This window comes from Carassius auratus, chromosome 8 (assembly GCF_003368295.1).
Source record: "Carassius auratus strain Wakin chromosome 8, ASM336829v1, whole genome shotgun sequence".
Classification (NCBI taxonomy): domain Eukaryota; kingdom Metazoa; phylum Chordata; class Actinopteri; order Cypriniformes; family Cyprinidae; genus Carassius; species Carassius auratus.
This window is the reverse complement of record NC_039250.1, coordinates 9,265,986-9,290,207: the sequence shown is the minus strand read 5'-3', so window position 1 is coordinate 9,290,207 and position 24,222 is coordinate 9,265,986. Positions and strand designations below refer to the sequence as shown.

Here is a 24,222-nt window from a genome sequence, read left to right as displayed (position 1 = left end):
ATGCTGTGACTGTTATGCAACTTGAGCATGACACTCCTGGACTGTAATGCATATGACACAGTACATATACTATTTAATAATAATGTAGACTGTAAATGTAGTGTATTAATGTTTCTGTAATACTGTTAGGATATCATTAACACACTGGAGGAGCGTGTGATGCCGTTGGTTAACGCAGAGCTGTCAGTGCTGGTGGATGTGTTGCACCAGCCCGAGCTGTTGTTCTTGGAAGGCACGGATGCTCGATCACGCTGTGAATCAGGAGGCTTCATATCTAAGTGAGTCACTTCTGTCTAAACTGGGACTTCTACCATACAGCTTTTAGCATGCATTTAAATAAACACAGAATTTATGCTGCATAATTCTGCATTACTATTTGTGAGGGTGCGTCATCACCTTACTCTTAAACTTTGTGCAGACTGATTCAGCACACAAAGGCTCTCATGAATTCAGATGAGAAGCTCTGCATCAAAGTGCTCAGAACCTTACAGGAAATGCTCATTCGGGATTTGGACTTTGACGAGAAGGTGAGATTAGATTTATATTATTAATAATATCATGTAATCAAACCATTTCTCATACAAATGTAAATGATCAAATGAACATTTAACTGGATGATGTAAAAAAAATTATCTATTTATTTAATCATAATTTTTCAAAAAACTGTGAAATATGCCATTTAAAAAAAAAAAAAAAAAAAAAAAAAATCTTAGTTCAACTTAATATTCTAAAGGCGTATTCATTCATAAGAATTGCATAACCTGCAGTTTATATTTTGTTTTTACAAATCGAGGATTGAGTTGAAATGATTTTACATAGATGCTGTGGACAGTTGTATTTAACCTAGAATATTGCTTGGAGTTATTCCTAGAGTAAAAATAAACTTCTTTTCATGCCAAATGTTTTTATTTTTGGGTGGGTTAGTTTGAGCTCTGTAGTCATTGTAATTGATTTAATTTAACAATAAAAGTGCTGTTTTTTGCAGGGCTTTGCCTTAAGAAAGGTATTGCTCCAAAACTACCTCTATACCAACAAAAAGAACATCAAAGCAGAGCTTGTTGAACAAGGAGGAGGTAATTTTTAAGTTACTGATGGAAAAATTCACACAAAAAGAGTGTTTGATTTTGACTCGTTTTGTTATTGCTAGCCGGATCAGCACAAAACATTATTTGTGGATATCTTGTGAAATATTGGGGTGTGTGTGTATGTGAAGGTGGAGAAGGAGAGAGAGACTGGCTGGCAGTTGCAGCGATACAGTGTCGTCTGGACAAAGAAGGTGGCACCAAACTCTTCATAGACCTCATAACCAGCACTAAGAACGAGAAGATCTTTCAAGAAAGCATTCAGCTCGCCATCTGTCTGATGGAAGGAGGCAACACGGAGATCCAGGTGGGAAAGTACAGCTTTAGTCATAAATATTTTTATATTTGCAAGAAAAAGCACTCATTATTATATATAAATTGGCTCCGTATTTTAACAGAACTCCTTCTACAAACTCATGATGGGAGACAACAAGTCAGAGAAGTTTTTTAAAGTACTAAATGACCGCATGAGGAACGCACAGCTGGACATCAAATCCACTATCTCCGTCAATGTGGGGGAAATGAGCAACAAAGCCAAAGATGACAAAGATATGGAGACAGGTCATTTTAAAAAAAAGTTTATGAAGTGCAACATGTGAGGAAAGGGTTGAAATTATTAAGTTTAGAAAGTTATGCTACTGTACATCTTATATATTTACTATGCATTTCTAATAAATGAAACCATTGAAACTACATTCATTGCTGACTCTGACAATGGTTTCCTATCGCTGCAGGGCCTTCCTTTGGCCAACCTGAGCAGCCACCTCAACCTGAGCAGCAGGAAGTAGATACAGAAATGGGCCCCTCGGTCACCATCATGAAACCTATTTTGCGCTTTTTACAGCTGCTCTGTGAGAACCACAATCAGGATCTTCAGGTCTGAACAACCCCAGATTAACAATCTTCTTAGGATCAACTATGATGCATGTCACCTAGCATGCTTTGAGAATGATCAGGCTTTCTTAAAAAAGGTCTTAAATCAGAGTCTGCCTCATTATTTATGATTTGTTTTCCAATACTGATATCTAAAAAGTCTTAAATCTAGATACATTTATTGGCGATGCAAGTTACAGATATGAAGTCTTCTATTCTGAGAAATTGAACTAAATTATACTTTATTGCAGTATTTATCTACATTTCATTTAATAAGTTCCATGTTCTTTGCCCTAGAATTTTCTTCGCTGTCAGAGCAATAAAGCAAATTATAACCTGGTTTGTGAGACGCTCCAGTTTCTGGACATCATGTGCGGCAGCACGACAGGAGGGCTTGGTCTGCTGGGCCTTTACATCAATGAGAACAATGTGGAGCTGATCACACAGACCCTGGAGACCCTCACAGAGTACTGCCAAGGACCATGCCAAGAGAACCAGGTGAGATTGTCAATTACTAATACTGGTATTATTTTAAATAAATAATTTTTGGACATAGATGCTTTAAATCTATGGCTGAGAATTTACTTTAAGTACTAAATTCAGAAATAGTGAATCAGAACACGCCAGATTCAGAAAGCGCTTTACTCGCCAATTATTATCAAGCACACAAGTTGATGTTTGTTATAAAAATAAAGTGTTTCCGATTGCAATTTATTTTACAATACGTGTACTTACATGTACTTATAGTGTATTTATCTAAGAAAGTTCTGGTAATTCAAGGCAACTACATGAAGTAGGGTTAGGTTTAGGGGTAGGTTCAGGGTTAGTACCTAGTTATTACATAGTTATTGTAATTACTATAATAAGTACATAGTATGTACATGGTGAACAGGACTGTAAAATAAAGTGCTACCGTGTTTCCTTTTGAAAAGATTTTTGCTGACAGAAACAAATTAACTGGCATATCTTATTTTTTTTTAGTTCAGTAAAAAATGTAATTCATGAAATTCTAATTGATTTATGTCTGTCTCAAGACATGCATTGTCTCTCACGAGTGCAACGGCATTGACATCATCACAGCTTTGATTCTGAATGACATCAGTCCTCTCTGTCGTTACCGTATGGAGCTGGTGCTGCAGCTCAAGGTAGGACACAGTTCTGACACAAACACAGAAACTTTACTTTAATCATAAATCTTGTTCATCATTATTTATAACAATGTGTGACTATTGTCAGGACAACGCCTCTAAGCTCTTGCTCGCTTTGATGGAGAGTCGTCATGACAGTGAGAATGCGGAGAGGATCCTGTTTAACCTTCGACCCCGGGAACTGGTCAGTATCGCTGCATCTTGTGTATTATGAGGAACAATAGTATTTTAACATTACTGAGTAGTGTATTGTATGTCTTCAGGTGGAGGTGATAAAAAAGGCTTACCATCAAGAGACTGAAAATGAGGAGGGAGAAGTTTTACCACGGGAAGTTGGACACAACATCTACATCCTGGCATTACAGGTGGACTAAATATATGCTGTTGTATTTGAATTGTTTTTTTATGACCACTAATGATTATTTTTGTGTCCAATACCTGATATGTAGAGACTATTTTTAATTGTTCTAATTGGATTTTATCAGAACAAACAATAAACAACTAATAGAATGCAACAATTAAAACATAATACATGTTGGTATTGTCATTATTTAAAATTATTGCTGTCAGTTTGGTGGTAAAGACCTGAAAGTTTTTTTCTCTTTTTATTTATTTTTTTTTTTTTGCAGCTTGCCCGGCACAACAAAATGCTCCTCACACTGCTTAAACCCCAAAAGAAAACAATAGAGGAAGGAGAGGAAAGCATCTCTTCTATGGTAACTTCAGTATTTTACTTTTAGGACTAGGGGCAAATTTTCAATATTTCCTAGAACATGCATACCATATGTAAGACATCACATTTTCTGTTTTTTTTTTTTACAGCTCACCTTAAACAAACAGCAGGGGGAGCAACAGGAGGATCCATTAGAGTACTATGACCGTCAAACAGCTCAGATTGAGGTAATAAAAAATATATCTTTGTGTGTTGTGATCTATGCTCTTATTGTAATTTCAGCACTACTGATGGCTCCAGACAAAATATAAAATTAATGTTGTGGCTGATGTGAATACAATTAATTTGTGATTATGAGAAGCTGTGAAGTAGATTCCGTTGGCATGTCACATATAGATTGTGCGGGAAGACCGTAGCATGGAGCAGATAGTGTTTCCTGTTCACCCCATCTGTGAGTTCCTGACGGAGGAGTCAAAGGTCCGTGTGTTTACCACCACAGAGCAGGACGAGCAGGGCAGCAAGGTCACACACTTCTTCGATCAGACCTCTTTCTTGCACAATGAAATGGAATGGCAGAAAAAACTTCGAAGTAAGTATTGGGCTTGTGGTGCTGTGGCTTAGTGAGTTCAAACTGCTACAAATATGTCCTTAACACAGGTTTGTTGTGATGTTTTGTGTGTTTTAGGCATGCCAGTGCTGTATTGGTTCTCTCGGCGAATGTCTCTCTGGGGCACCATATCATTCAATCTGGCTGTGTTTGTCAATCTAATCATCGCCTTGTTCTACCCACATGACTCTGGACACTCTGGTATGTTTATGTGTGCATTATCTGTTGGTAACTTTAGTGTAATAAATTCAGCATTTACATAAATTTCAAAGCACACACATATGTACCAAGTTGGCTTTCTAAATATGCTTTTCCATGTAGTTTTAACACGCTCTTGTTCTTCCAGGTAGCATAGACACTTCGTTGCTGCTCATGCTGTTCTGGTGTTTTGCTGGATTAGCTGTTTTGGGCCTGTTATCCAAGCGCTATGGGTTCCAGTCCCTCACTGTCGCCATCACCCTGCGCTGCATCTATCACTTTGGCATCGGGCCAACTCTTATCCTTCTGGGGGCTCTCAATGCAAGTCTGACATACCATAATACTATATGTTTGCTTAAATAAAAAGGAATGGATTTAATTAAACATTTCTCTTTTTAACCAGCTGATCAATAAGATAGTGTTTGTGGTGAGCTTTGTGGGAAACAACGGCACCTTCATCATGGGCTATAAAGCCATGGTGATGGATGTGGAGTTCCTGTACCATTTGGCCTATGTGTTGACCAGCACGCTGGGGCTTTTTGTCCACGAGCTCTTCTACAGCATATTGGTGGGTGTTAAAATAAAACAAAAATTTACAAATTTACAAAAATAAATAAGTAAAAAATGTATACTTTAATTCAGCAAGGATGCATTAAATTGATCAAAATGTTACATAGCTGTAAAACATGCTGTTATTTTGAAATTTCGATAAATAAAAAAATGAAACAATTTTTTATGGTTTAGACCCAAATATTAAGCAGTACAACTGTTTTATGTTGATTTTACACAAAATTCAATATTTTTTATAATCATGTATTAATTCAGCTTTGGAAGCACAAGAATAAATCTGATTTTAATATATAATAATATATAAGACATACATATTCTGCTAATCATTTCTCACTTCTCTATTACCTCCTTCAGCTGTTTGATCTGATCTACCGCGAGGAGACGCTCTTTAATGTCATCAAGAGTGTGACACGTAACGGCCGCTCTATTCTCCTCACTGCTGTCTTGGCCATCATCCTGGTCTACCTTTTCTCCATCGTGGGCTTTCTCTTCCTCAGGAATGACTTTATCATGGAAGTGGACCATCTTGATATTCCAGATTCAGGTAAATTGCATAAACCCGTGTCACAAGGCCATGGTTTTTTGCAGAAAGGCATCAATGATAAATGCATTCATGATAAATTTGAATAACAACATATCCCCAGGCTTAATGGCATTTGTTGTCCTATAAGCAGGTACAGATAACTCTATGAGCAGCTGCAGTGCTGATGGAGTGGAGTGCACAGAGGAAACTGGGTTGGTTGCACCACCAGAAGGTGAGTTTGGCATTAAAGACAATATTCTATATTACTCTACTTGCATCTGAACTCAGCTGTGACCACATTTTTTTAATGTCTTTGCAGAAGAAGAGGACAACACAGAGAGAGCATGTGACACTCTTCTAATGTGTATCGTTACGGTGCTGAATCATGGGCTGAGGAATGGAGGAGGGGTGGGAGATGTTCTGCGCAAACCCTCTAAGAATGTATGGAGACCCAAAACCATATAGGAATGTGTTCGCTTATATGAATACAAAAGTTAACCAAACTGATAAAATGTTGTTCGACTTACAGGAGCCCTTGTTCCCTGCTCGTGTGGTGTATGACCTTCTCTTCTACTTTATTGTCATCATCATCGTTCTCAACTTGATTTTTGGTGTGATTATTGACACCTTTGCTGACCTGCGTAGTGAAAAACAAAAGAAAGAGGAGATACTGAAGACCACCTGTTTTATTTGTGGTACAAATTGGATTTAAATTATATTTTGTATATAAGTGTTTATTGCTGCGATGGAAAAGCTGAATTATCAGCAGTCGTTATTTCAGTCTTCAGTGCCACATAATTCTTCAGAAATCACTTTAAAATGCTGATTTGCTGCCTAAAAAAAACATTTATTTTTAATATCAGCCTTGAAAACAGTTATGCTGCTTAATGTTGCGGTAACTTTTTTATAGATAGAAAGTATAAAAGGCTTTTATTCGAAATACATTCATTTTGTAACAATATTAATGTACTTTATTTACTGTCACTTTTTTATTTGAATAAGCATTGATATTATTTTTCACAATTAAGCACTTTTTCCCCACAATATTTACTGCAATGCAAAATCAAAAAGACACAATTTTAACATTCCTTTAATATAGGCTTTATTTTATTTTTGCTAAATATAATTTCTTAATTTATTTGTTCAGGGTGAAATATGACCCTAGTATTTCTTCACAGGCTAGGCTTTATGACAGTCAAATACAAATCATTGGAGAACATTACAGAAAGAATTGATCTATATTTATATTTCGACAGGACTCGAGAGGGACAAGTTTGATAATAAGACTGTATCATTCGAGGAACACATTAAATTTGAGCATAACATCTGGCACTACCTCTATTTCATTGTGCTGGTACGGGAAAAAAACAAGACCGATTACACTGGACCAGAGAGCTATGTGGCCCATATGATAAAGGTAAATTAATAAAAATGATATGGTATTGGATTTTGATATTGGACACATTCTATATATTAACAGCAAGTTATTTCCAATGTATTATTTCTATGCTTTTATATTATTGATCAATACTTTGAATAGGCTTTTTAAAAAAATAAATATTTAGTTATTTAGTTATTTCCCTGTCATTTTTATTGTTATTATTACTATTATTTTTTTATATTTCAATTTTGCTTTAATTTGTTTCATTCATGCTTGCCTCACCTTGCAATGGGTATTGATTCAGTCTTCTTAATTGTCGCTTCTTGTTAGAATAAGAACCTGGATTGGTTCCCACGTATGCAGGCCATGTCTCTGGTTGTAACTGAGGGAGATGGAGAACAGAATGAGATGAGGAACCTGCAGGATCGTCTCACCTCCACCATGAATGTGGTCACACAGCTCACAAGCCAGTTAACAGAGCTGAAAGAACAGGTACATTTATCAATATCAGCACTGTTTGTCCAGCATTAATAATGTTGGTCCATCACAATAAATGAATGTCTCAAATTTTAGATTCTAAAATAACGGTTGTGTATTTTTTTTTCATTTAGATGACCGAGCAGAGGAAGAGAAGGCAGAGGATGGGTTTTGTGGATGTTCAGTCTGGCTCAAACCCTGGGATGCCAATGCCTCCTAGTGCTGCCGGAGGAAATCTTCAGGTCATCAAGACCTAATTTCTCCAGCTAACTTTATAGAAGCAATAATGTAATCCTGATGTTGGTGTACTTCCCACTGTGGAAAAGTTGCGTTCAGCAGATAGAAAGATTGGATCTACACTCCCACAAAAGCACTACTGACTAAATTTTCATTCTTTGAGGGGCCTTTGATTACCTGAATGATTTTAGTATGCACAAATTTTATATATTTAAACTATGTATTTGTTTTATTTTTATTTTTCTGTGCTTTCTGTGTTTTTGGTTAAGATATTTGAAAGCTTCTTTTCAAAACTCTTGTCGGATGCATGGTTAAATGTAGCATTACTGTAAGTAAAGGTGATGTGTTTTAGATAGATAATGTTAGTTTGTTTTAATGTGCCCTGATGAGTTTGTACATGTTGTATTTATAGGGATAGTAATGATGCACTGCCTTGATTTGATTGTGAAATTATTTGGGAAACATGAAGGAGAATATCATCACCAGTCTTATGATGAACTAGAAGATGCTAACTTGTCACTGAAGTCGAATCTGGGTAGTATAAATGGCATAATATATAGAAGTGTGTTTAAAGTTCATACAGCTTTAATTTGTTAAGTCAAATTGGCTAAAACTTAATCAAAAGAACAACTTTTGCTCAGGAAACTAACATGTTCCTTATTTGGATTAGATTCTCTTTTTATAAAAAATACACAGTCTTAAGTGAGGACATGCTGATCATGGTTTTAATATACATAATGCATGTAGATCTATGAATGTGTCTATGTAATTATTTATTGTGCGACCTGGACTGAAGTTGTAAGTCCGTTGCATTTTTATGGCCACAAAAAGAATGCTGGAACATACTTATATTTTGGCTTCGTTAATAACAGCTAGTGTGTATTGACCTCAAATAATCATCAATTTATTGCTGTTATTGCTTATATGTTGATATGAAGTGCCTCACCAACTTTACCCAAAATAAAACATTTGGTTATTTGACGTCTTGTATCATTAAACGTTAAAAGATTAAGAGAAACGAACGAGTCACATTACTACGATATTATTACAATAATAAATTGTTACAAAAATCAATTGAAATGTGATTAATTTGAAACGAAATAAATGCTGTCTTCCAAACGAAACAAAGTAAACATATCACGTCCCTCCGTCACGCACGCTTCACAGTATGAGGGTGTGAGCGCGTGACTGACAGGGATCAATCCTTCGCTGTTAGTTCGAGCGTCGGGTGCCTCTCAGAAGTTCGTCCTCAGTGCAGGTCAACAGGTAGGCTAATGTTTTTCAGAATATTAACTCAATAATTACATTTAAACAATGTGTATCAAATAAATGTACAACGAATATGCTGTAAACTAATACAGGTAAAATGTCACTCTGGAAATGGGAATTGCAGTTGTAAATGAGCTTCTTTATTCCAATGGACAGATCAGTCTCAGACAAACTTAATTTTTTTTTTTAGAAATATAGAAGTGTTTCTTTTTAAAACCTTTTTTGATGCTGATAAGTGAAGTTTACTGAACCTCAAACCACTTGAAAAGGAACACCAAACCTTGCTACCACAAATATCAGACCTCTGAAAGACAGGCTATATACGAGTTTGTGTTTATTATGTTAACTTTTGTTTTATAGAAATATAGAACTGTTTCTTATGTTTTATCCTTTTAATGCTGATAAGTGAAGTTTAATGAACCTCAAACCACTTGAATAGGAAAACCACATCTTGCTACCACAACTCTTAGAACTCTGAAAGATACGAAATATAGGAGTTTGTGTGTATATGTTTAGTATTATATAGCCTATAAAAATATATTTAATATTTAATAATTAAATATGAAATTGGCTAATATTATTAGGTACAATACAGGCATATAATAGTTTTTTGTTATTATTTTTGTTGTTATTGTATTAACAAAAATGTAAGCTATCTTTAGGTTAGCTACTGTAGACTAAGATTGGTTTAATCTTTCGAAAAATTCACTTCGCAACGTTTTTGTAGGCGATTAATAATACTTTTTACGTTTAGCCTATACGTTTTATATGGTTGATACTTTTCGGTAGGCTACGTTTAATCCATCTTTTATCAATGTAGTGACGTCAGTGTTTTAACTTTGAGATCGGAGTTCTGAGGAAAGCGAGTCTGTGGCTTCCAGATAAAGCGCGGTAAGCCGCACCCAGGTGCCCCGCGCCCTGAAGCCCGCTGTTCAAATTTGAGATTAGGGTCACTTTAGGGCCTCTTTATTGATATTATGTAGCTTAATGAATAATTCTCTTCTCCTCTTTCTCATAAATCTATGCTTGATAATGTTGTTACATTATAGAAAAGTATATTTTTCACATGGCCTGTAGCCTAATTTCTACCCCACTGACTATCTTTCTGCTGTTTACAGCTGTTAAAATCATGTCTGCTTTTCTGCATCACTGCCCCTTCTTGAAGTCCACTCCAGGCCCTTCTCTAAGGAATGTGGCAGCTTACTTTGGACTGGCTGACCGATGTCCGATCATTGTCCGCCAGATCTCTGTAAAAGTCACCCAGTCCTCTGAGGAAAAAGGTAATTCTGTTATTTTTGTCTCACCATACTAGCCCTATATTACTGTACGGTTTTCTATACCAGGTAGGCTACAATATACAGAAAAATTCAATATTTTTATAATTAAAATCTCATTGACACCAAATATTGTGAAACAATATTCAGTACCATTATCTTCTTATATTTATGTGCTTATTGTGTTCAGACCTCCTCCCTCAAAAGGAGCTAAAGCGGCAATTGGCGACCACAGCCACTCAGGTGGCGATCTCCATGTCCCAGAGCTGTCCTTTTGTTTCCTCTAAGATTGGACTAGTTAAAGCCAGTCCACAAGTGCAGGAGGATGTCCAGCCCAATCTGGGGAATCAAGATAACTCTGGTATAACATCCCTCTCAGTGTGATAGATTAATGGACCGTGGATATGTGTACAGTATATGTAATGTTTATATTGCTTGAGAAGCTGATATCATCTAGTTGTCTGGCTGATGTGTTGCAGCAGCTGTCTCTCTCTCTCTCTCTCTCTCTCTCTCTCTCTCTCTCTCTTTTTACCACCACAGTATAATTAGTTCACTGCTGAAGAGTCTCTTTTATCTGCAGGGCTTGGATGCATTTTACGTAATAACACCCAGCTTGGAGGACATTCTCCTCTCTGCAATTTGCACCATTTAACTCCAATTTCAGAGACTCCTCAGCTGTGAATAGTAACCAGATGATGACTCAGACTGCTGATGAAACAAAAGCCAGTCTTCAGACAATCACATTACAGATGAACTTCAAAAAGCTGCATGTGTACCAGAACATTACATCAAATTGGAAAATTGTTGTTTTGGGCTTTCATAGCTATCATGGTTTGACAGTTAATGTGCGTAGGCTGTACTTTAAAGAAAATATGTTGAATACAAAACACTTTGATTTTCACTCTGAAACAAAACAAAGTCCTGAAATTTGTGTTTGTCTGATGAACTTCTGACACATTGACGCCCTTTTTCTCCAGGCTTGATGAGCTCGCTGTTCAGTGGCTTGCAGTGTTATCAGTCCACTGGTCCTACACACCTTCTTGAAGACAACTTTAGTGAGTTTGAATGCTTTTTTCTTAAAGGGTTAGTTCATCCAAAAATGAAACTTATGTCATTAATGACTCACCCTCATTTCGTTCCAAACCCGTAAGACCACCGTTCCTGTTCGGAACACAGTTTAAGATATTTTAGATTTAGTCCGAGAGCTTTCTGTCCCTCCATTGAAAGTGTGTGCACGGTATACTGTCCATGTCTAGAAAGGTAATAAAAACATCTTCAAAGTAGTCCATGTGAAATCAGAGGGTCAGTTAGAATTTGATGAAGCATCAAAAATACATTTTGGTCCAAAAATAACAAAAATTACGACTTTATTCAGCAGCTTTATAAGCATCTCGGACTAAATCTAAAATATCTTAAACTGTGTTCCGAAGATGAACGAAGGTCTTACGGGTTTGGAACGACATGAGGGTGATTCATTAATAACATAATTTTTGGGTGAACTAACGCTTTAATGATTTACAGTAGTATAAACCATACACTCTCATAAAACACCAAGTAACAACTTGTCACTGGGGCAATAAATATGATATATAGACTTTAGGTACTAATATGAACATGTCAATTACTAATATTTACCTTTTAAGGTACTATCATTTATGTTATTACTATAGTACTATTTAAGGGCTAAATAAGAAATAAAGACTTATAGATTTTGTACCCCAGTGATATTTATACCTTTATACCTTTTTCTGAATGTGTACTACTGTTTCTGCAGTATTAAGTACACTGTGAACAGTAAGAGTATTGAACATCTATTTAGTTGACTTGTACTGCCAAAAGGTAAAAAGAAAAAATGTCTTCTTTTTTGAAAATATTTGTGAACTAATGGAATAATAATATCACATGATGTGGAATAATGGATGTTGAGTAAAAGCTACAGTAGGTTATTGTCGAATTGATCCGAGATGTTCTGTTTTGTTACTGTACACTGTATCTGCAGCACTTACAGAAAATAGTGCCTGTCTTCTTTTATTCCTGTCTTTCTTCCTCACTTATTGACTGATGATTGGCCATCTGCTTTTTAAATAACTCAGCCAGACCCAGTTTCAACTACGATGACTTCTTCACTCAGAAGATTGTGGAAAAGAAGACTGACCATACTTACCGTATCTTTAAGACGGTGAACCGTTTTGCAGAGGTTTTTCCTTATGCTGAGGACTATTCCATCCCTGGACGCGTGGGCTCCCAGGTGTCTGTGTGGTGCAGTAATGATTACCTGGGAATGAGTCGACATCCCCGTGTTGTCAAGGCCATAGGGTCAGTACATAAAACAGACAATGAAATAAATGTTTACCATGTTATTATACACAAAGAAGAACAAATGAAGGTGCAGCAAAATACACTAACTTATAAGTCTTATTAAATACTATATGTGTATTTCATGATGTGATAAAACAGTATGCTTTTAAGTTTCTTATTGTTTGACTTTGGATACACTTCGCTAACTAACTGAGTAATCATAACCCATTAATGTTTCTTAGAGAGGCTTTGCAGAAGCATGGTGCAGGAGCAGGTGGCACCCGAAATATCTCTGGGACGAGTAACTATCACGTGGCCCTGGAGAGCGAACTGGCCCGTCTACACCAGAAAGATGGAGCACTGGTCTTTTCTTCCTGCTTTGTAGCCAATGATTCCACTCTCTTTACGTTGGCTAAAATGCTCCCAGGTATCCATCAAAACTGCTATGTCTTTCCTGTGCTTAATGAATGTGTGAATGAAAGAATTTATGAAATTTATGAACTATACCGCTATTAAATTAAAAACGATCTCTTTTCAATATGCAGTACTGTTCAAAAGTCTGGGGTTGGTAACAATTTTTTATGGTTTTGAAATAATTATTTAATCCAAAATACACAAAAATTAAATAAATGTTTTCTAATTAAAGAATATTAGTGTTTAATATATTTGTTGAAACTGCTTGACATTTTTTTCAAGATTCTTTCATGAATATAAAGAAAAAAAGAGCATAATTTGTCTGAAATGCTTTGTAACATTGTAAATGTCTTTATTGTCACTTTTGATCAATTTAATCATTGTTTAATAAATGTATTATATATATATATATATATATATATATATAATAATCACTGATGTATTTTCTGAAATTCCCCTAAAACATCTTCTCTCTGCAAAGGCTGTGAGATCTACTCAGACATGGGGAATCATGCCTCCATGATCCAGGGCATCAGGAACAGTGGGGCCAAACGCTTCATTTTCCGACACAATGATGCCAGTCATCTGGAGGAGCTGCTCAGCCGCTCAGATCCACTCACACCCAAAATCGTGGCTTTTGAGACTGTTCATTCAATGGATGGTAAGTAGAAGGAGCTATCATATAACAGACTCAAAAGAGATTGTTTCTTAGTATTGTAAAATAGGGCTTGGCACTAGCAACATGGGTCATGGGTTTGATTCCTAGGGAATAAAAGAACTGATATTGTGCAAATGCACACACACACACACACACACACATATATATATATATATATATATATATATAAATGGTTGGTAACTTGCGGGAATGCCAAACATTTCTGCAGTAAAAAATAGGGAAAACAACTGCGGTTAGGTTTTTTTTTTTATGTGAAGTGAGTCACATTATGGGTGTCCATTTTTTTTAAAATTACACATCCAGCCAAATACTACTGGCTTTATCTTCACAACCACCCTTTTAACAGACACTTTGGCTTGTGGAATAAATTAATCATTGTCAACTGATAATAGTGTATTTCTACACTTCATCTTTAACTGAAAAATAACTTGTTTCTTAGGTGCAATTTGCCCTCTAGAAGAACTATGTGATGTAGCACATAAATATGGAGCTCTGACTTTTGTGGATGAGGTCCATGCTGTCGGACTTTATGGGGCTCACGGAGCAGGTGTAGGAGAGAGAGACAATGTCATGCACAAGATCGATATTGTCTCTGGAACTCTAGGTAAGACAGATACAGTCAATGATTCTATCGCTGAATCATTGCATGCAAGATCACAGCATGATTCTATCCTGTAATTTTACCCGTGTTCTTACCTCTCAACTTCTCTGAAATTGTTTGAAATATCTGTAGGTAAGGCCTTTGGCTGTGTGGGTGGTTACATAGCCAGCACTGCTGCCCTGGTGGACACTGTGCGCTCCTACGCCGCCGGTTTCATCTTCACTACCTCCTTGCCTCCCATGGTGCTGGCGGGGGCTCTGGAATCGGTGCGTGTGCTGAAGAGCCCAGAAGGCCAAGCTTTGCGAAGAGCCCATCAGAGAAACGTCAAACACATGAGACAGCTGTTGCTGGATGCTGGACTGCCTGTGATCAACTGCCCTAGCCACATCATTCCCATTCGGGTCAGTGATTGCAAAAACCATTATCTCCTTAATGGGATAGTTCACCCAAAAAGAAAATTCTGTCATCATTTAATCATCCTCATGTCATCAACGTTATTGTTGGTTGCAATGCAATTTCCCATTGCCAAATATCTAATTTGCTAACAGGTTAGCAACTATGGTTTTGGGAAATGCACCCCAGTCTAGCTAGTAAATATGAAAATACATTTTATATTTTGAATGAAATCCTTTGTCTGCACAGGTATAAATAATGACATCTTAAATCTGGTATTTCAGGTTGGAAATGCAGCAAAAAACTCTCAGGTGTGTGATATTCTGTTGGAGAAACACAACATCTATGTGCAGGCCATAAATTACCCAACAGTGCCTCGTGGAGAAGAGCTGTTGCGGTTGGCTCCTTCTCCTTTCCACAATCCCATTATGATGAACTATTTTGTAGGTGAGTGGTCATGCAATTAGGTAAACTCTATTTCTTTTTTCACTTTAAGATGAAGAGTTACATTTCTGTACTTCAGGTGCCACTAAACAGAACAGCAGTTTCATTTTCTGCAGCACTCTGACATCTGTCATTGTCATAGGGATTTGAGAAAAGGAAATTGGTTGCGTTTTAAACGGTTAATGATTTGAGTCTGAATTTTTTTTATAACATTTTGTGTTGGACAGAGAAACTGTTGGAAGTCTGGCAGGAGGTTGGACTACCGCTGAATGGACCAGCTATGGCATCCTGCACCTTCTGTGACCGGCCTCTTTATTTTGACCTCATGAGCGAGTGGGAAAAGTCCTACTTTGGGAATATGGAGCCGAGATACATCACTGTGGCTGCACAGTGAACCAGTATCAGCAGACCAAGATGAAGATCTGTTTCTCAGATTAGCTTGACTCTAAATCCTCTGTTTGTGGCAATTTGTGATAAAATAGTGTTTCTGCATTGTTTGCTGTGACTGTTAATCATAAAAAAGAGAATTTGTTTTCACATATTGGTATAAATGTACCACAAAATTTAGTTATTGAGACTTTGGCTAAATGATACATTAATTGTGTGTCCCCTCTGCATGACGACAAACCTGCACATGGGCACTTTTTGGTAGTTTTCTATTATTGGTATTATCGTATGTATATGTATGCATGCAAAATTAGATTTAAAAACAGCTTACACTGAAACCATGCCACATGCTGTCTTCCTGTTTTGGACTATTTGCCCTCAAACTGATGAATGTAAAAACTGCAATAAATATTGTCGGTCACAACAAAATGCCTCTGATAACTCATTATAACCACACGGTTAAAAATACCAACAAAAGCATAGGTTATATTTGTACTCTGAATCTGATATATTTTAATGTAGGGGAAATTTTAATGCAAAACCAACAAAACTATGGTCAAATGTGTCTTTGCACATTAAATTGTCTTGGACGTGCCACTTTCAATTACAACACCACAGTGCCACCTGCCAGACTGTAATGGAAGTGTCACTTACTGAGCTGTGAGAGATCTCATCACAACAACATAACAACTTTGTACTAAATTTACTAAATCATATAGTTCATAAGTGCATTTAAACCAGGTATTCATAATATAGATGTATTTTAGTAATGTATAGAGCAAATACATATACAACTTGCGGTTTAATATTTTTATTATTCAAGGCATCGATGATACTAAACCCATTTTCTGTTTGCTCTAGTAGCTGGCCATGTTCTGTAAGAGATTAAAGGGAAAATCAGTGGTATTGAAGAAGTCATAAAGCTTAATTCGCATGTCATTACAACATGTTTGCTAATGTAAAACACTTACCTTGCTGATCCAGTCAGAGTAGGCGCTCACACGAGTAAAAACGGTGGGCTTCTTGTTATAATTGCAGCTCAGTCCTGAACCAAAGCTCACAATACCGTGGACCTCCCAAGCGCCGTCGCTACCAGCACAGTTCAGAGGGCCACCAGAGTCCCCCTGGGTTGTGTGACAGACCAGTGTTAATTGTTGTTTCAGTTACAGTTTTTGAAATTTAGTAAACAATTCGTTATGTCATATTCAATTTATTTATTTTAAAATGACATCTAAGTTTAGTCTACCTAAAGGTTGGAGGTTTCTCTTGGTAACCATGTACAAAGTCGGCAAGTCGTGTTTTCAAATTGTGTGTATTCCTGCTTATTGATCTGTGTTAAGTAGTGATGTTTACAGACACCGTTCACACAGAATGCAATTTTGCTTTAAAAAATGCGAGGTCTCCTAGTAATCTTAAGGTCTCAAGACGCATTCTATTCCATAGAAAAACAATGGAAAAAGTCGAGTAGAATAATAGAAAACAGTGTTCTGTGTGAATGGCCCCTTATTGCTACATTCAGAGATTTTAAATAACGACTGATGAAAAATAAATCGTTTATCAATAACTCCTTACATTACATCCAGCAACAACACCATCTCCACCAGCGCAGACCATGTTTTGTGTGACCTGAGAGCCCCACCAGTCAGACTTAGAGCAGGTGGCGTAATCCACCACAGGCAGGAGAGCCTGCTGCAGGATATCAGCAAGGGGTCCATTGGCTAGTTATTGACAGTGGAAAAAAGGTAGATGAGAAGAAAAGCCACACACACACACACACACACAAAAGGTTTGGATATCGCTTTATCATGCAGTCAGTTGAGTCTTACAGTACAACTTCATCCATAACCATCAACATTACTTACTGTAGAGACGTCCCCAACCAGTGACATAGCAGGGAGCATTGTGGGGCAGAACGTGCCCATCAGCAGGAAGACATGAAGGAGTGATAGTGTTACTTGGAGTGATAGCACTCTCCAGTTTGATCAGGGCGATGTCATTACTGCGGCCCAGACACAACATGAGAATTGAATTAATTGCACAAGTTATTCAAGATATGCATCTCTTTTGTTTGTGAGGAGACTTTCAGCCCCCGTACCGGATAGTGAAGGAATTCCAGCCCTCGTGGACAATGATCTTTCCAGCAGCGATGGCCACAGATCCACTCTCCTCCTCTTTCAGGTTATGTTTTCCCAGATACACCCTGTAAGTTCTGCTACTGCTGCAGGGGCACAAGAGGAGGACAGAGCAGTTCAGAAACACTCCGAAATATTACTTTGCTGGTACTGAATATGATAGACAAAAATGTTCCTTTTGTATTTCTAACTAGGTCTGCGTTTAAGTTCTTCAGAATTACCTGATGCAGTGAGCAGCAGTCAGAACCCACTGATTGGAAATAAGGCTTCCACCGCAAGTGTGGTACCAGCTGCCGCCGCTTTGATACTGGAGGGAGATCTGGGAGACGAGCAGAACAGGGGTCAGTTGTCTTTCTCATGTCTTTTTGTTTATAAGCCAGCAAATATGACTTTTTAAAGGCCTTTCAGTGTAATTCTGAAAATGTCCCCATTTTAAAAATGTAACCGTTTAAAATCTTTGCTGATTCTTGTCAAGTGAACATAAGAATACAATTTTAATTGCTAATAATATATTTCAACTAGACTGAAGCAACTTAGATTTATACTTGATTATCCATACATCATTTTTTAGAAAAATTTCAATGTTTATATGTACATCTCTCAATCATGTTTGTATTGCATTGCATTAGGGTATATATTTTTGCCAATAAATAAAACATTAAACATTACGAAGCTTTGGCCGTAAAACTACGCATTTAACCTACTAAGACACACAATTGGGAGATATATAGGCAATGTATAACTGATATGTATTTGTATATTAATAAAAATAATAGAATTATATCAAATTATTATAATACTGTTATTATGGTCTCCGTTATTATGGATTTTTTATGTTCAAATGATTTGGACCAATGGCAGAAATGAAGATTAACTGACAGTATGTTTTAATAAAAAATAATGGAATGTGCATGTACCTGCCAGGGCCAGCTGTTTGGACGGACATCCACACCCCCCACAACCCTCGATACAATAGGAGGGTAGGTGGGAAGCCCACATCCGTAGGCTAGGTGAAACATAACACAATTAATATAACTGTGTAAAAATGCTAAAGAAGATCTCCTGCATGTTATTTCCAGACAAAAAGTCAGTACTACAGTATATTATGAGTCTTTAAAGGCTTCTTACCTCCAACAAATAAAACAGCCAGGACCACAAACTTCATCATGCTTGTATCTGCAATGCTGGCTCTCTCTTCTGGGGTTTATATACGATTCTCTCTCAGTGTAATATATGACCACAGTTAAGCAATCATTTGGAACGAGTGTCCTTGACTGCTTTAGGAAAAACAAATAAAATGAGAGAACCTTGGTGGTTCTTTGGGTACACGTTGACTTTGATAATTCAAGAATATAATCTAATCATTTTATAGTCATTTTTACCTGTTGAACCTTTGTTGTGTTCTCATATTTAATTTATATATATAAAATCACACACACAAACAGTTTCTCCATTTTATTTGCTCCTAAACATTGGATACATGTGTTTAAATGAAAACCATATTAAAAATGATAAATTTATATATTTTTTATAATATATATGAATATATTCATAATAGCTAATTTCCCCTCACTAAAAGTGTTTTAGCATGTCTTTGTGCAAGGTGTTGTTCATATCAGCATGTCATCTGTGCATTTCACAGGGTGCTTTAACAATGCTCACTTTGGTTATTCATCTACCTATTTATTTATTTTATTCATTTTCTTTTTGTATTTATTTATTTTATTTAGTATTCATTTCTTAGTACAAAGATTTAGTGACTTGTAGCTGGTTTGTAGTGCTGTCCAGGTTAGTTTTATAAATGGTAGGTCACTGAAATCATGTATCATGAAACTTAGCTTTTTGCTGTTTAGTTGGCAGTTAGCAGAGATTCCTCTACATTGTATATCAATGTCCTTAATTGCATATAGATTTGAGAACAGGCCTATGCATAGCCTAAATGTGTATGTTCCTCTGCAATGTGGGTTTAATGCACAATTGTTGTTTAGGCTATATAATCTAGTCTTTGTCATTGTTCATTTTCATAGTTATTGTAAATTTATGTGTGCACATTTAATTTGTTTAGCAGTATTTCCAATAATAGCTATAATTTTAAAGTCTGACTTGGCATATAAAGTTAAAATGTGACCCCTCACTAAATAACACCACACTGCCTCCCACTGGGCTGTAATGGAAATGTCATTGAGCTACAGTATAAGACCTCATAGACACAACATAATCAATGCTATAAATTGGTTATGAAATACCATTAAAAAAACATTGTGTTCAGAGAACTAAATTAAATTCTATAATATAATAAATGTATATAAATAAAAAACAGAGATGTGACATAGATTTGCATTATTTATTCTTCAAAAAAGTAAAGCAATTAACCATTATGGAATAACATAAATATAATTGTAACTGTAAGTGCATTGTAATCAGTGGTTAAGTATTAGACATCAACGTAAGCCACTTTCATCACGCCAATATCTCCTTACAGTACATGCAGCAACAACACCTTCTCCACCAGCGCAGATAATTTTATGTGTGACCTGAGAGCCCCACCAGTCAAGCCTAGATCAGGTGGTGTAATCCTGCTGCAGTGCACCAAATGGGACCGCTGGTTGGTTAATGATATTGGAAAAAGAGGGTGAGAAACTTCTAAGAAGAGTTGCTCTCTAAAAACTTTATTCATAACCATCAGCAGAACCTACCCATCCGGCGGAAGGCATGCAGGGCTGATAGTGTCACTTGGAGATACAGGAGTCTGCAGTTTGATCAGGGCGATGTCATTACTGCGGCCCAGACTGACACAACATAAAAACAAAGACAAATGCATTCTTTGCACAAAATTTCCAAGACATGGGTCTTCCTTCCACAAGCCTAATATTCATCCCATGAGACAAATATATTTACATTGTCTGTTTAAATGAACTGTTGTGTGTATGTGTAAATTCAGATGTCCAATAAAGTGATCAAAGATTGAGATTTTACTTCATTTGGTTGAGTTTATTTGAAATTACATTACCTTTGGTTTAATGACTGAAGATGTACACAAAATTGTTGTACACATGGATGATAACATAATGGTTTCCAGCAATAAAGAATTTGAGCGTGGACTGTAATTACAATGTTGTGCTTTCTCAATGACACACGTACAATAAGTTATCCAGGCAACAGTGACTGTTTCTTTGCTGTTCTGAGCCTATTGTTTCATTAATATTTTTTATATATGCAAATATGCTGTGACCCTGCAACCTTCTCACTTGTGAAAGGATTTCTACACCTCCGGTTAAGTTCTATTCTCTTGGTCACCATACCGGATAGCGATCTTGCTAATGTACCTGTAGATGATAATAGATCCACTCTCTTCCTCGTACATGTTATATTTTCCCAAAGGTCTTCTGTAATTTAGGAAATTACTGCAGGAAAGACAAACCAGTTCAAAAAACAAGTGCCAACAAGTCATTGAAAATACTGCGCTGGACCCAATGTTTGGAAATCTTATAAACTCATAACACCATGATACTTTGGTATATATTATACTGTAAATATTTACTTCATCATGTTTGTATAGAAGACAATTCACTCTCACTTCACCTTTAGAAATGAATGATTGCTTTAGAGAAAAACTAGTCAGAAAAAGTAGCTCTCTGGTGCGCCTTGACCTTAATATTTCACATGGAAGAGTCTAATCAAAATAATTTTGCTCTTGATTAACAGGTTGAAGGTTTGTTTTCTCATATTCGTTTTGACTGCAGAATCCTCTTTTTATAGTTTTTTTTTCTTCTTTTAATTTTCAAGTATACTTCAGGTAAATATCTTCAATTCAACCCAAAATACATGGCACTCTATATTTTTAGTTTTTTTCCCCCCGCAAATTTATTTTAATCCTGAAACTTCACAACACTAACAAAATATCAACATCAAATATGCAGAAGCACAAAAAGCCATCTGGCTTTGGCAAGAGATTACTCTGATCAGCATGTCATCTGTGCATTTCACAGGCTGGATATATAAAACCTCTAAGATAACTGATATTTTGGGATGTTTATCTACAAGGTTAAATGATACTAGGAATGCTATCGGTGCTTTGCTACAGGAAATGTAACTGTTCCGTGCTGCTCTTGGGGTCCAGGTTAGTTATATAAATGATGGGTGTTTGCCTGTTACCACTGCAATCAGGCATCATGAAATTTGTGATCTTGGCTCTGTTCATTGCTGGCGGTAAGATGAACATTTGTCTCCTTCAAACTCTAAAAAAAGTTCTACAATTCTCTTATACTTTGGTTCCTAAGCAGGACTATCTTTCTCGTTTATCACATGTATATGCATTGCAGCTTATGAACCCGAGCAGACATATAATTTATCATTGTGTGTGCATGTGTGTTTTCTTGAAACAGCCTACGGTTGTGGGCAGCCCACCTATAAACCACTCGCCTCAAGGGTTGTGGGTGGAACTGATGTTAAACCAAACAGCTGGCCATGGCAGGTATTGTGAATATTGCACTGGAAAAAATAGTAACAATTATTATTATAATTTTTTTAAAGTTTGTAGTATGTATTGCACAAGAAAATGACTTGCAAATTGAAAAGGTCATTCTACTTACAAATTATTTAATTTAATGTCTTATTTGCTCTTTTTCACAGCTAATTGTGAGAATTACAAGCAATTTCTGTTTGAAAACTCTTTCTACACTATTTTTTTCTTGCAACAAAGAAATATGTAATGATAATTCTGAAATCATTAAGAAAGTATTACTAAATGAACTAAAAGGAGTTTCACTTCAACACTCTCTACCTTTTCCCACCTCTACATTTCAGGTGTCTCTCCAGTACCAGAGCGGCTCCAGCTTTTACCACACTTGTGGTGGCACCCTGATCGATAAGCAGTGGGTTTTGACTGCCGCTCACTGCATTGGGTAAGGTCAGAATAATCAAAAGAATGCAATGAATGTTTCCGAGAGATGATCTACATTATGAGGTGGACTCAAATTATATCTTAAACTTCTGTCAAGCAGCAGCCGCACTTACAGAGTCTACCTGGGTAAGCACAATCTGCCTCTCAGCAGCGAATCCGGCTCTCTCGCCATCTCTCCTTCCAGGATTATAGTGCATGAGAACTGGGATTCCTACAATATCCGGTTGGTCCTTATCTAATTTTAATGTAGGGGACAAAAAGACTAATCTGAGAGTGTGTTATTGATATATTTGTGTGTTTTCCAGCAATGACATTGCGCTGATCAAGTTGGCAAGTCCAGTGACTTTCACTGACAAGATTTCACCTGCTTGCCTGCCTAATTCCGGCAGCACTCTGCCTCACAACTTCTCTTGTTACGTCACTGGCTGGGGACGCCTCTGGAGTAGGTGCCTTTCCATGTCTGTTTACTTTTTTTAAGCAACAAATATTTTTTCTTAAAGTGGTCCCTTTTGACTTTTTCTCTCAGCCAACGGCCCCATTGCTGATATCCTGCAGCAGGCTATGCTCCCTGTTGTGGACTACAATACCTGCACTAAGTCAGACTGGTGGGGCAACCTTGTAACCAACCTCATGGTGTGCGCTGGTGGAGACGGAGTAGTGTCCAGCTGCAATGTGGGTTTGATGCAAACTTTTTATTTATGTGTTTGTATTTTGATATTCCATTATTAATAACCAGTGTGAGTGAAAATGTACACTAATGATGTTACCTCACTTGTACAGGGTGATTCTGGTGGCCCTCTGAACTGCCAGAGAAGTGACGGCACCTGGGATGTTCACGGTATTGTGAGTTTTGGCTCCAGCTTGGGCTGCAACTACCCCAAGAAGCCCTCCGTCTTCACCCGTGTCTCTGGCTACATTTCCTGGATCAACAATGTGAGTATACTTTATAAATCTGTTGGTATTGTTCTGAACACATAGGCTAGCATCTTTTCACATATCCTGTTTCAGATATATTTAAAGAAGCCTTTTCTTTTTCAGGTGATGACCTCTTATTAAAGTGTGAGAGTTGTGGTTACCCTCAAAATCATCATCAACAACAACAACAAAATAAATGTGGAATCAATAAACAAATTTATTCAACTACTATTGTCTGCTCTTGGCCTGAAAGTATTATTTTTTCCACTTTTTTGTCACTGTGTTTGTATTACCATTTGCATGATTACTCCCAATAATATTTATTTTAGATAGGCCTAGTTATTTTATGCTAGGAGCTAAATGTGCTAGAGTTGTAGCTTATTGTAGTCCAGATAGTAAAGTTTGTAGACAAACTTTAATGTTGGCTTGGGATAGCCTAGTCTGAACGTTAAAAACTGTTTTATTAAATGTGAGTTTGAAGTAGCCTATTTACACTTCAAATATATTGTGTTTAAAACTGCCCTTAAAAAATGATAGTTAAAAAAATATGGTTAGTGTAGCAAAGCCGTAATTTGTGGTTACCACAGTTTAAGCTTGTTTTTTTGTTTTATTTGTGGTAAATTTAAGGGGTGTTACTTCGCACCACCAAAATACTGACTTTCAGACGACAAGAAATATACTGAACGACATTCCTCTCGAAAAAAGTCTATTCAAATATTTTTAATAGAACGAGATCAAATAATA

The 24,222-nt window shown here is 36.7% G+C and overlaps 4 protein-coding genes across 6 annotated transcripts in view; 3 read left to right on the top strand and 1 right to left on the bottom strand.

Annotated features, from left to right (window-relative positions):
* Positions 1-8,750, top strand: part of LOC113107211 (inositol 1,4,5-trisphosphate receptor type 3-like) — a 33,737-nt gene extending 24,987 nt beyond the window's left edge. For all 3 annotated transcript variants that reach the window (XM_026269557.1, XM_026269559.1, XM_026269560.1), the window contains 23 exons: positions 130-278; positions 419-527; positions 986-1,073; positions 1,214-1,389; positions 1,481-1,643; positions 1,817-1,959; positions 2,253-2,453; positions 2,990-3,100; positions 3,192-3,287; positions 3,367-3,468; positions 3,733-3,819; positions 3,926-4,003; positions 4,173-4,365; positions 4,462-4,584; positions 4,730-4,902; positions 4,985-5,149; positions 5,506-5,695; positions 5,823-5,906; positions 5,994-6,115; positions 6,204-6,369; positions 6,931-7,091; positions 7,386-7,547; positions 7,667-8,750. In XM_026269557.1, coding sequence (XP_026125342.1) covers positions 130-278; positions 419-527; positions 986-1,073; positions 1,214-1,389; positions 1,481-1,643; positions 1,817-1,959; positions 2,253-2,453; positions 2,990-3,100; positions 3,192-3,287; positions 3,367-3,468; positions 3,733-3,819; positions 3,926-4,003; positions 4,173-4,365; positions 4,462-4,584; positions 4,730-4,902; positions 4,985-5,149; positions 5,506-5,695; positions 5,823-5,906; positions 5,994-6,115; positions 6,204-6,369; positions 6,931-7,091; positions 7,386-7,547; positions 7,667-7,789 — 3,165 coding nt within the window. In that variant the 3' untranslated portion in view covers positions 7,790-8,750. The remainder of the gene's footprint in view (positions 1-129; positions 279-418; positions 528-985; positions 1,074-1,213; positions 1,390-1,480; positions 1,644-1,816; positions 1,960-2,252; positions 2,454-2,989; positions 3,101-3,191; positions 3,288-3,366; positions 3,469-3,732; positions 3,820-3,925; positions 4,004-4,172; positions 4,366-4,461; positions 4,585-4,729; positions 4,903-4,984; positions 5,150-5,505; positions 5,696-5,822; positions 5,907-5,993; positions 6,116-6,203; positions 6,370-6,930; positions 7,092-7,385; positions 7,548-7,666) is intronic.
* A 128-nt stretch (positions 8,751-8,878) lies between these two features.
* On the top strand, positions 8,879-15,957 carry LOC113107212 (5-aminolevulinate synthase, erythroid-specific, mitochondrial-like). The gene is made up of 11 exons (XM_026269561.1): positions 8,879-9,035; positions 10,157-10,318; positions 10,503-10,673; positions 11,290-11,367; positions 12,406-12,628; positions 12,853-13,037; positions 13,506-13,685; positions 14,143-14,307; positions 14,437-14,705; positions 14,982-15,144; positions 15,369-15,957. Exons 2-11 carry the CDS (start codon positions 10,168-10,170, stop codon positions 15,533-15,535), a joined length of 1,752 nt encoding a protein of 583 aa, XP_026125346.1. The 5' UTR covers positions 8,879-9,035; positions 10,157-10,167; the 3' UTR covers positions 15,536-15,957.
* Positions 15,958-16,323: 366 nt separating this feature from the next.
* ela2l (elastase 2 like) lies at positions 16,324-18,891 on the bottom strand. Its single transcript, XM_026269563.1, has 8 exons — positions 18,789-18,891; positions 18,578-18,666; positions 17,882-17,979; positions 17,624-17,746; positions 17,391-17,527; positions 17,101-17,246; positions 16,500-16,652; positions 16,324-16,403 (listed from the first exon to the last, which is right to left on the bottom strand). The coding sequence occupies exons 1-8, from the start codon at positions 18,826-18,828 to the stop codon at positions 16,386-16,388; spliced, it is 804 nt and encodes a 267-aa protein (XP_026125348.1). The 5' UTR covers positions 18,829-18,891; the 3' UTR covers positions 16,324-16,385.
* A 2,868-nt stretch (positions 18,892-21,759) lies between these two features.
* On the top strand, positions 21,760-23,707 carry ela2 (elastase 2). Its single transcript, XM_026269562.1, has 8 exons — positions 21,760-21,869; positions 22,046-22,134; positions 22,467-22,564; positions 22,664-22,786; positions 22,869-23,005; positions 23,090-23,235; positions 23,344-23,496; positions 23,602-23,707. Exons 1-8 carry the CDS (start codon positions 21,794-21,796, stop codon positions 23,617-23,619), a joined length of 840 nt encoding a protein of 279 aa, XP_026125347.1. The 5' UTR covers positions 21,760-21,793; the 3' UTR covers positions 23,620-23,707.
* The last annotated feature ends 515 nt before the right edge of the window (positions 23,708-24,222 follow it).

Bases quoted from the DNA above. Each gene is read 5' to 3' on its own strand.
- ela2l (XM_026269563.1), bottom strand. From the start codon at position 18,828: ATGATGAAGTTTGTGGTCCTGGCTGTTTTATTTGTTGGAG. The intron at 17,980-18,577 runs GTACATGCACAT...CTCGTCTCCCAG, and splicing joins CAAACAGCTGGCCCTGGCAG to ATCTCCCTCCAGTATCAAAG. The intron at 17,747-17,881 runs GTAATTCTGAAG...GTGCCCCTGCAG, and splicing joins ACTGCTGCTCACTGCATCAG to CAGTAGCAGAACTTACAGGG.
- LOC113107212 (XM_026269561.1), top strand. From the start codon at position 10,168: ATGTCTGCTTTTCTGCATCACTGCCCCTTCTTGAAGTCCACTCCAGGC. The intron at 10,319-10,502 runs GTAATTCTGTTA...TATTGTGTTCAG, and splicing joins CCAGTCCTCTGAGGAAAAAG to ACCTCCTCCCTCAAAAGGAG. The intron at 13,038-13,505 runs GTATCCATCAAA...CTCTCTGCAAAG, and splicing joins GTTGGCTAAAATGCTCCCAG to GCTGTGAGATCTACTCAGAC.
- ela2 (XM_026269562.1), top strand. From the start codon at position 21,794: ATGATGGGTGTTTGCCTGTTACCACTGCAATCAGGCATCATGAAATTT. The intron at 21,870-22,045 runs GTAAGATGAACA...TTCTTGAAACAG, and splicing joins GGCTCTGTTCATTGCTGGCG to CCTACGGTTGTGGGCAGCCC. The intron at 22,135-22,466 runs GTATTGTGAATA...TCTACATTTCAG, and splicing joins CAAACAGCTGGCCATGGCAG to GTGTCTCTCCAGTACCAGAG.